Source organism: Seriola aureovittata, chromosome 17 (assembly GCF_021018895.1).
Source record: "Seriola aureovittata isolate HTS-2021-v1 ecotype China chromosome 17, ASM2101889v1, whole genome shotgun sequence".
In the NCBI taxonomy this organism is placed as follows: domain Eukaryota; kingdom Metazoa; phylum Chordata; class Actinopteri; order Carangiformes; family Carangidae; genus Seriola; species Seriola aureovittata.
This window is the reverse complement of record NC_079380.1, coordinates 24056490-24066489: the sequence shown is the minus strand read 5'-3', so window position 1 is coordinate 24066489 and position 10000 is coordinate 24056490. Positions and strand designations below refer to the sequence as shown.

General features: G+C 43.7%; 2 protein-coding genes across 2 annotated transcripts in view; both read right to left on the bottom strand.

The window, feature by feature from the left end:
* Positions 1-4670, bottom strand: part of llgl1 (LLGL scribble cell polarity complex component 1) — a 37401-nt gene extending 32731 nt beyond the window's left edge. Inside the window, exons 1-2 of the mRNA XM_056400421.1 lie at positions 4271-4670; positions 429-526 (exon numbers count right to left, since the gene is read on the bottom strand). Of these exons, the coding sequence (XP_056256396.1) occupies positions 429-526; positions 4271-4351 (179 nt within the window). The 5' untranslated portion in view covers positions 4352-4670. The remainder of the gene's footprint in view (positions 1-428; positions 527-4270) is intronic.
* A 717-nt stretch (positions 4671-5387) lies between these two features.
* myo15aa (myosin XVAa) overlaps positions 5388-10000 on the bottom strand; it is a 46241-nt gene continuing 41628 nt past the window's right edge. The window contains 6 exon segments of the mRNA XM_056400422.1: positions 5388-6620; positions 6894-7034; positions 7582-7715; positions 8052-8185; positions 8906-9039; positions 9504-9664. Of these exon segments, the coding sequence (XP_056256397.1) occupies positions 6519-6620; positions 6894-7034; positions 7582-7715; positions 8052-8185; positions 8906-9039; positions 9504-9664 (806 nt within the window). The 3' untranslated portion in view covers positions 5388-6518.

Sequence of the window (10000 nt, the reverse complement as noted above, 5' to 3'; positions counted from 1 at the left end):
GTTATATAAACAGCTCTGCTGCAGATACAGCTGATCGGTTTTTTCCTCAGCGTTCACAGAGACGCTTTGAGCAACAAAAAAACCCGGCGGCGCTGCGAGAAAAACGGTGAACGCAGAACCCGACTTACAGCTCAATCAGCCTTCAAAAGAACAAGAGCGGGGAACTTTAGCGTCGACGGCAGTGGGTCTCATCCTCTCATCCTTCAACATGCACAAGAGACAAAAACACTAAATCAAAAGGAGCCTGACAGACGCACGAAGCGTCGACAAACCTGCAGCTGTACTGCAGAGCTGCTGTAGAGACGAACACAGCAGCACCAAGCGACAACACTTCACTCACAGCAGTTCTCAGTCTGAATTAGAAGGGATTTAGACTAATAAGCCTGCAACATATTAGACGCATGAGCTCACCGATAATTAAAGGATACACTTTGATGGCTCCCGATTTTGTGCCGATGGCCATTAGCTGCAGCTTGGGGTCGAAGGCCAAAGCACTGGGCTGATGTGGAAACCCATGCTCCACAGTCTACAGGAGAAAGACAGACAAACAGATGAGAGAGAGAGAGACATGAACACATGACACAAGAAAACACTCATTCATTTTTCTGATTTTCCCTAATTCATCCTTTTTCTACGTCTGCGCGCCCGTCAGACTCGTGGTCGGCGAGGCGTCTGAAAAAGGGACGACTCCCTTAATAAAGTTGGAGGGAAGTTCTTAAAAAGCACTAATGGCGGCAGCTTTGCTTTATTCTGACGCTCTGTAAGCCGTGTTAAATGAGATGAACATAAATTCACAGCCTCTCCTTCTGCCCGTGTGACGAGAAGGCGAGACAGCTGGGAAAGCATTTAGCTCTATAGAGACAAAAAACAAACAGAAACCACGTAGAGAGAGAGAGAGACACCTAAAGAGGTCGGGAGGACTTTAAAGTTCTGTGGCCGACGACCGGGTTCTGTGACAAAAACAAATCTGGAAACACGCTCTGCCGCTCAGATATGAAGTAAAACATTAACCTTTCTTCAAAGTACCGATTGTATTACACAAACACAAACACACACACACACTGACAAACACAGTCACATCAAAGCAACACTCCTGTTGAGAGACCACCTCTGTGATCGTTGTGGCAGCTGGTGCCAAACCTTAGAAAAGTGTGTGTGTCCGTTGTCACACAGCAATAAAAAGTTAATGGACTTTATTAGACGACATTTTGCCGACCTGAATAAACTCTGTTAGGGTGGGAAAGCAAAGAGAAGTGTCCACCTACACCAATGTACCGTTTCCCTCATTTGTCAAATATCAGTCAATGAAATATCTTTCTGTCTGACAGCACATGCAATCTGAAGGTGTCGCTCCAATCAAGGTGCGGAAACACCTCACAGAAGATATTTCAAGTGCCACAGAAAAGCATCTGAATACTTGTGATATTTCAGTTTTTCCTCGTTATTTAATCAGCAAAATTATTTTAGCAAAATGGCTGCAACAATAAGTGTGACAGGTGAAGGGGTCTGAATACTTTCTGAATGAGAAGGTTTCTATTTGTTTGTGTTTTGTGTTTGAGTCAGAGGGAGAGTCGTACTTCTGAAAGTTTAATGAAGGTTCAGGTCATGAACCAAGGAAAACATTGTGCATTTTAACTATTTCCCTAAACTATGGAAAACGCTGCCAAGAGCTAGAAGAGTCGCTCAGGGAACATTTTAAGATTATTCAACTTGGATTTTAATTTTACAATTCTTACCGTTTTTATTTTCATTTACATATTCCATCATCTTCTGTCTTTCTCTTGTCCTTCAATCCGCCCTCATTTTATTTTACTATTTGATTATTGTTATTGTAAAGCACTTTGAGCTACATCTCTGTAGCACTCTATAAATAAAGTTTATTATTATTATTACTAATTAATATTTCCTGTGACCAAACAACAGTGTCAAAATCATGCAGCTGAAAATTTTCCTTCATATTTTTCTATAATCTTTTTGCACTGCTCTTCTAGATGATCCGGTTCATTTTGTTGTGTCACCCAGTGTGCGTGATAAACTCTGGCTTTCAACATCAAAAAGTTTGGACAGCGCTGCTCCCTGGAACACTCTGCTCTACTTTTTGAGTGACACAGTGTGCAGACAGACGACGGCCTCAAGGCCACCGCGGTGCTCGACCCCTTTTGGCGAAGTTTCAGCCGCTCCAGTAGATTAACCTGCAGCTGATATTTGATTTGCACGATTATCAATACATTCCTGAGACGTGACAAATGAGTCGTGACACCTACTTTTAGGGCAGCAACAGTGACGACATTAGTCATGGGAATCGAAACCTGCTCGAGTTGAGAACCAAAGAGATCCAAATTGTCCAAACCGTTGGAATCGTACGAGTTTATCGATTACTTTTATCGACGCTGGCGTGTTTTTCTGACAGCTGTGCTCTGCAAATACAATGATGTCAAACTCACGCTGCTGGAAACGAGTCACGGTGGAGAAATGGTGGAAACGAGAGCGAGAGCGTTGTAACGTCTGTAAAATGGTCAGTTCAGGTCACGTATTTGAAACTGTACACACGAGTGCCGCTGCCTCCCGACCGAGCAGCACGTCTGTTACGTTAAGGGTTAAACATCCTATGTTATAACAACATTATCTCCACGCAGGCTGGCTCAGCAGATTTTTTGTGTTGGGCCTACCACACAGAAAACTGGTCGGGAATAGTTAAGACAATCAATAAAGCATCGGACCGATCAACGAAAGCAGTGGTATCAATAACATCTTATCGATATTCCCATCCCTGGACAACATGCAGCTTCCTGAAAGAGGATCTCTCCAGCAGACAGAGGGGAACGGTGAGTACACATGTTAATTCAGGCTTCAGGAAGCTGAGATTCACTGGACGTGAACTGGTTTGTGTCCGTGCGGACGAGATCCCACAGTTGAGTCGTATGAAACTCGACACTCGTGGTTTCACCCACAGACCCTCAACAACTGAAACAAGGAGGTCTGAGCTCTCAGCGAGGAAAAACCCCTCTGCAGGCTGATCCTCACGGAGCTGGACCAAGAACACAGCCGCATTACATGAGTCTAGATAGAGTTAAAGTACTTTTTCTTTCCATCAGCTCGTTGTTGTTTTGTTCCACGTTTCCAGAATCTAAAGCCTCAGAAGCGACTGACTGAAGCTCTGACTGACTGTAGAACCTGTAGAATAAACAGCTTGTAGACATGAAACAAAGCTGATAGAAACGGCCACAAAAACACAATTTAACCAACAAAACGACGCCGACTACAAACTGTTCATCTGGACATAAACAAACATGTAACACCTGGACACGCTCTCTAAAGTGGGACGGCACATTTCTGCAGGTAGAGATGAACTTTGTTCGTGTTAAACACAGAAAACATTTCAAACTAAAGGAATCTTTATTTCATTTAAACATGTTAAACATGAAGTTGAAGAATCTTCTTCCTCATCTTTATCTAGTGGCCATCGTTAGGACACTGACAGGTTCAAACATGGCCGACAGTGGAGGAGCTGACTGTCAGTGGGTTTTCTCAGTGTCTGGTCTGTCACACTTTCAAAATAAAAGAAGATTCATTCCTCTGACTAAAAGCTCTGCTTCAAAGTAAGAGTTCTTCACTTCACAGAAGTGTAGAGGAGTAAAAGTCAGAAGTTTACGAAAAGAATAATACTCAAGTAAAGTACAGGTACTCTATAAATATACTGAAGTACAGTACTCTAGTTCACAAGTACACACAGTGTGGTGGTAGCTTCTGTGAGAGTTAAACTGTCACCACACTGACAGCCATCTTGATCGATATCCGAAGTATTGATCACACCATGTATCAAACCCGCTGCAGCACAACTCTAACTGATCCTGTTCATCTAAAGCCGCTAATCCCCAACGACACTGACACGATCAGCTGCCGGTGATTAATTACAGTAATGTCGGGTCTGCAGAGAAAAGTTTCCCCCCCCCCGTTCACTTTTTGAACACTGGCCTCGTTTGGGTGAGAGCCAATTAACATGCCAATTAACAAACTGAGCCTCGTGCACGCACGCACACACACGCACACGCACACACACATCAACAACGTCCAAGTCCAGCACTGGAACCTGTGTTAGCAGCTAACGTGTGTGTTTCTAGCTGCAACTGCTGCACAACTTCAAATCCCGTTTTCAGAAAGACTGTTTTTAGTTTCGGGGAGCAGCGGAGGGGGGGAGGAGGGGGGAGGGGGGAGGAGGACTCCCCCCTCCTCTCCCCTCCTCTCCTCTCCTCTTGTCCCGTTACTTTACCTTGTTGAAGGCGAAAAGCTCCTGTTTTATCTTCTCTCTCTGCGGGTCGGTGCCCTGCCGTCGAAACCTGAACTTCATCATCTTGGAGCCGGGCGGGAGGTTAGGCAGGACCCGGCGGTGGTGTGCTGGTGTGGTGGGGTCCGGGGGGGGGTGGGGTGGGGACGGGGAGTGGGGTGGTGGGGGTGGGGGGGGGACGGAGAGGAAAACACGGAGGTAACGACCCGCGGTTCTCGGCGGCAGGAGAGGACGATGCTAAAGCTAGCTAGCTAACAGACTAGCCCATGCAGGCTGAAAGCGACGCTGCTGCTGCTGCTGCTGCTGCTGCGGCGGCGGCGGCGGCGGCGGCTCTCCTCCCTCCTCTCCCTCCTGGAGCTGTTTAGGTCGTGGTGGGTTTGACCATAGCCCCCTCCCCTCTCCTCCTCCTCCCCCTCCTCCTCCCCCTTCTCCTCCCTCCTCCTCCTCCTCCTCCCCCCGCCCTCCGTTCCTGTTCCCGGTTCACACGGACCCCCGTTACTGTTGACCAATGAGGGCGAAGGAATCTGCGAGTAATTTACACAGAACCGCCCACACAGCCGCGCGCGCCGGAGGGGGGCGCTCGGTTTGTAACACAGCACACACCGGAGACCAACGTCCCAACTACAGGCACCAATACAAGGCAATAAACGGCGAGTCTGATACACAAAATGAAACTATCAGGCGGTAAATAGCCACTAAGAGTTAATAAAAACGAAGCAATTGTTGAGCAATTGTTAATATTTTAGGATTTTATTTTTTTTGCCAGATATTTGGGATAAAGTTAACATTTGGATGTTTTCTGTTTTGTTTTCCCTCCAAAGATATTACAGATCAGGTGACTGATTTCTGAAATGAAAACCGGGGAAATTTCCAGTTCAACGTAAATTATTTTGGTCTGGTCACCAAGATTCAACTTTCTTCTGTTGTTTATTTATCTGTTTTTGATTTGTATTAAATCTGTTTATATTTAAGTAAATAAACACATTTATTTGTGTTTATTTACTTTATGTTCTGTGATGATCTTATATGTTCCTGGTATGTTTTTATGCTCGGTGTCAAGTTGTTGATAAAGTTAAAAAAAAGAACCAAATTCAAACCAAGATACTTTATGCTACGAACTTTAATGTACAACATTTTTCACATTCGCATCAGTTATGTACATCAGCTATTTACAAAAAATATATACACTGTATAATATATATTATATAAATAATTTTTCTTAGTGCAAAGTGTTCAGTGGTGTGGCCTATAACACTATGTGCCAAATTAAATTAAATTAAAATTTAAAAAATCTTGTAGGTTTATAAAGAATTTACTGTCATGTGACTCAAACCTAATAAATGATGTATTATGTCAAATCACAGGCATCTGCTCATGTTAAAGGGAAGACAGTTTGCTAGTCGTTCATTTCAGTTTCTCACATTCTAGTTTCTTTGTGCAGAGCCAACTGCAGCGGGGCTTTTTACCCTTGTTCAGTGCAAGACCACAACTATTTTAATTCAGTGTTGCCCGAGGATCAAGGCTAATCAAATCATACTATTCTTCTGAAGTGGGGAAGTCAAAGTTAATTAAAGGGGCCTTGTCCATTATAGTCTCAGCCCCTTGAATGCAGCCATGACAGACAAGTTCTCCAGCAGTTCTGGCTGAAAATGTGAAAATAAAAAAGATTAATAATGAGCCTGAGTCAGTTACTACACCTTAAAGTGAGTCATAGACACATGCATGTGTTTCACTCATTGGTGTGAAAGTGTATGCAAGGTGCAGCTCTACACTGTCAGACTGGGTGTACGTGTCGTGCACAGAAAGATGAGTGAACTATACACGCCTAGAGCCGACTACATGATTAATCAACCAACAGAAAACGAATCAGCAACAACTCTGATGATTGATTTTTCATTCAAGTCATTTTTTTCCAGGTTCCAGCTTCTCAAATGTGAATATTTGCAGGTTGCCTCCATCTTTTCTGACAGCAAGATGAATATGTTTTGGTTTTGGACTGCTCGACTGAACGAGCTGATGAATCAACTATTAAACCAAATTATTAATTGAGAAAACAATCGGCAGATTGTTTGATGATAGAACTGAGAAGATTAGAAGGAATACACCTTTTCCTACCGACATCATCACCATACATTCATCATAGAAGATTATCTTTAAATATCAAAATATTCTATCTTTAAAACAGAGGTAGATACAGTACATAAGTGTGTGTGTGTGTGTGTGTGTGTGTGTGTTATAGCAGTGTGATTTCGCTCGGTGGCAGCGTGAGTCTCTTTTCTCTGACTGACAACATGTTCTCCATGTGCATGGCAATGACTCGGCACAGCTCCAGGCCCTGGAAAACACACACACACACACACACACACACGCACACACACACTGTTAAATAACTAATACTTGCAATACTTGCCTGCAAATCACCCATCAGCTCAATAACTACATCCAGAGGTTACATAACTCCACCCATCCATATGCGAGCCCTTTCCCTCCAAACAAAGGCAACAGAGAACCAGTGAGTTGGACTTGTGATATGGATTTTGCAAACCTTGTTATTCTATTTTGGTTAACATTATAGCAGTTACACCCCCCCCCCCCCTTATCTCTTCACCTGCTCCAGCTGCAGCTGTGTGATTCGCTGGTTGAGCAGGTCTCCTATCATGATCTCCACGTACGGGTAACTGGAGCCTGAGGTCGGTCTCTGGGTGCGAGTTGACTGAACCTCCTTCAGAGGGAAACGCACCATGGCCTCCTGATCACACACACACACACACACACACACACACACACACACACACACACACACAAACACACACACACACACACACACCACACACACACACACACACACACACACACACACACACACACAACACACACACACACACAAACACACACACACACACACACACACACACACACACACACACACACAAGGCCACTAATATATGCATCAGTACATACACAAATATACACATATACACAGATATTCAGAGTCAAAACATATAAAACACAAGATTTAATATGAAAATTCTTGGGAAAATGTTTTTCCCAAGAAAACAAAGGAAAGAAATCAGCACAACCAGCAGAGGGAGCCACATACTTTGTTATGAAATGATTCAATTATTGCAGCAGCTGGTTTTTAACCTAAATGGATAAACACAAAGTCAAATACCTTATAATTACACATACTATTACACTCATCCAGCTGCCCACTACCAAGTTTTGCCAGCTGGTCCTGAAATATGAAGCGTGTAACATCACACAGACCTGGATCTGTGTGTTTGTCTGTGACATACGTGAGTATCCTTGTTGAGAAAGTGCAGCCCGTTCAGATTTACAGCCAGGATACACGGGGCGTGGATGGAGGCGGAGCTCGAACTCTGGATGTAGAAGAAGGAGGAGCCAAACATGGGGAAGGCACTGACCAGACCTGGGCGCCAAAACAAAAAACACCAAGATGTCACTTCTGATCTCCGTCAGTTACTTTCAAGAAAAGTAGAACCATTTCCAGTACAAGTACTGTGCAGCACATTTGGGATTTAAATTTGTGTCTTTTCAGTCTGTCATCTGTTTCCGGGCAGATGTTTTTGCTCTGATATGTTTATCCCAATACATTTGAGAGAGAAAATGAAAATGGGCTTTCTATTAATTATGCGAAACTGATAAATAATACAAGCGTCCATGTGTATGGAGGCTGCGGTCACGTTTATATCATAAGTTGCGTTCAGAGACACACGCACACAAACACACCGAGCTGCAGACTCACCAAGGAACTGAGCTCGGGCCTGGTGCGGGTTCAACGGCTGGACCTGCTGCATGTGTTGAGTCGTCATGTTCAGCCAATGCTGTGAACCCTGTTTGCTGTAGAACTGCGGGGGGACACACTCCTGCACCTCTCGACTGATCACACACACACACACACACACACACACACACACACACACACACACATATATATATATACAGTATATACTGCTTGAGGAAGGACCTGTGTGTGTGTGTGTGTGTGTGTGTGTGTGTGTGCATTTACAGTCCAGGGGCCAGATGCATAAAACCAGATTACTCGATTCACGACTGAAACTATGTGAACGCACAAAACCAGAAATATTCATACGCAGTCTTTTCATCTGAATTATAAATCCGTGCGTTCGCGTGGTTCCTCTTTGTAAATCTCACTCATTGAGGAATTGGTCGCACGTGAACGAGCCTCATTTCCACCCACACAAATAAATGGATGAAGACTTTCCCGCTTCTTAATGAGGCTCCAGAGGCTCCGACACTGAGATTAGTCAATATTCAAACAGTAAGAAACAGAATGAGTCACAGTCAATAATCCGGATATGAAACGATGCTGAAGGAAACATCGACACACAAACACAATTATTCCCTTTTATGAAATGTAAAATAGTTTTTTCTCATGATGACAATGAATGAAGCTTATTTTATTTTAGTTAAATTACTTAGTATTTTCACTGTGACTTGGAGGTGACACAGTCTGTGTCTATAAATAACTATTCATGAGCGGGAAATGCGGCGTACGCATCATTTATGCATCTGGCCGCAGCTGTTTGACACAAAGTAAGTTCTCGTGGTCACGTGATGTCGTCTGTGGATATTTACAGGGTGGGCAGGTAGATGGTGTCCTTGGCACGGTGCTGTAGGGCAGCCAGTCTGGCGATCTGCTGCAGATGCTGTTCGCTGGCCTTCCCCTGAGGAACCACGCTCAGCAAGGCCTTCAGGTAGTCAGGCAACACCTTGTAGAGAGACACGGAGAGAGTTATGTCATCTGTCTTGTATGATTGTTAAACTGCATGTAACGCTCAAGTAAACCTCATTACGACAGTCACATTGCATGTTTCAACAAAGGCAACATTTCCCAGAGGAAACTCGTGGTCGTGTCCCTCCGCCACTCAGACTAGTTCCAGGTTACATCCCTGTTTATCCAGAGTCAGATACAATATGAACCATCTGTGTGAAAGTTTGTCATAAACTCTGTGAGAAGTCTTGAGTAAATGGCTAAGAAGTGTTTTCTGAGGTCACCGTGACCTTTGACCTTTGACTCCCAAAATCTAATGAGTTCATCTTTGAGTCCAGGTGACCGTTAGTGCCAGATTTTAAGGGGTTCACTGGAGGACTTGAGGGAACATGTGTGTGTGTGAACTGCGGGAAGAAGAAACACTGAGCGCGGCGTCCGGCACGTCGCACGGCGGACCTCTACCTGGTTGTAGTGCATGGTGACGTAGAGTTCGTTGTCGAGCTTGAGAGCCAGACTCCATATGACTCTCCTGAACCACAGACTGTAGTTGGCGTCCACCGGCTCCGCCTCCGTAGCGATGTCCAGGATGTACTCGCGCTTGTTCAGAGGACGCACATTCTGACCTGAACAGAAACACAGCTCATTAAACATCTATTCAACCACATATTACAATATAGAGCATTTAATAATAATAATAATAATAATATTAATAATAATAAACTTTATTTGTACAGCACCTTTCATACAAGAAATGTAGCACAAAGTGATTTACAACAAAGAAATGAGCTGCACCAAAGACATAAAATAAACATAAAACATGTTAAAAACATTGATCCAAACTGAAAAACTTTAAAAACATTAAGGTAAAATTATATAAATGAATGAATAAATGAATAAATCATTAAATATGCAGACATTTAAAAGAGGTGCTGAGCTTCATTGTGGCGTGAAGTTCAAAT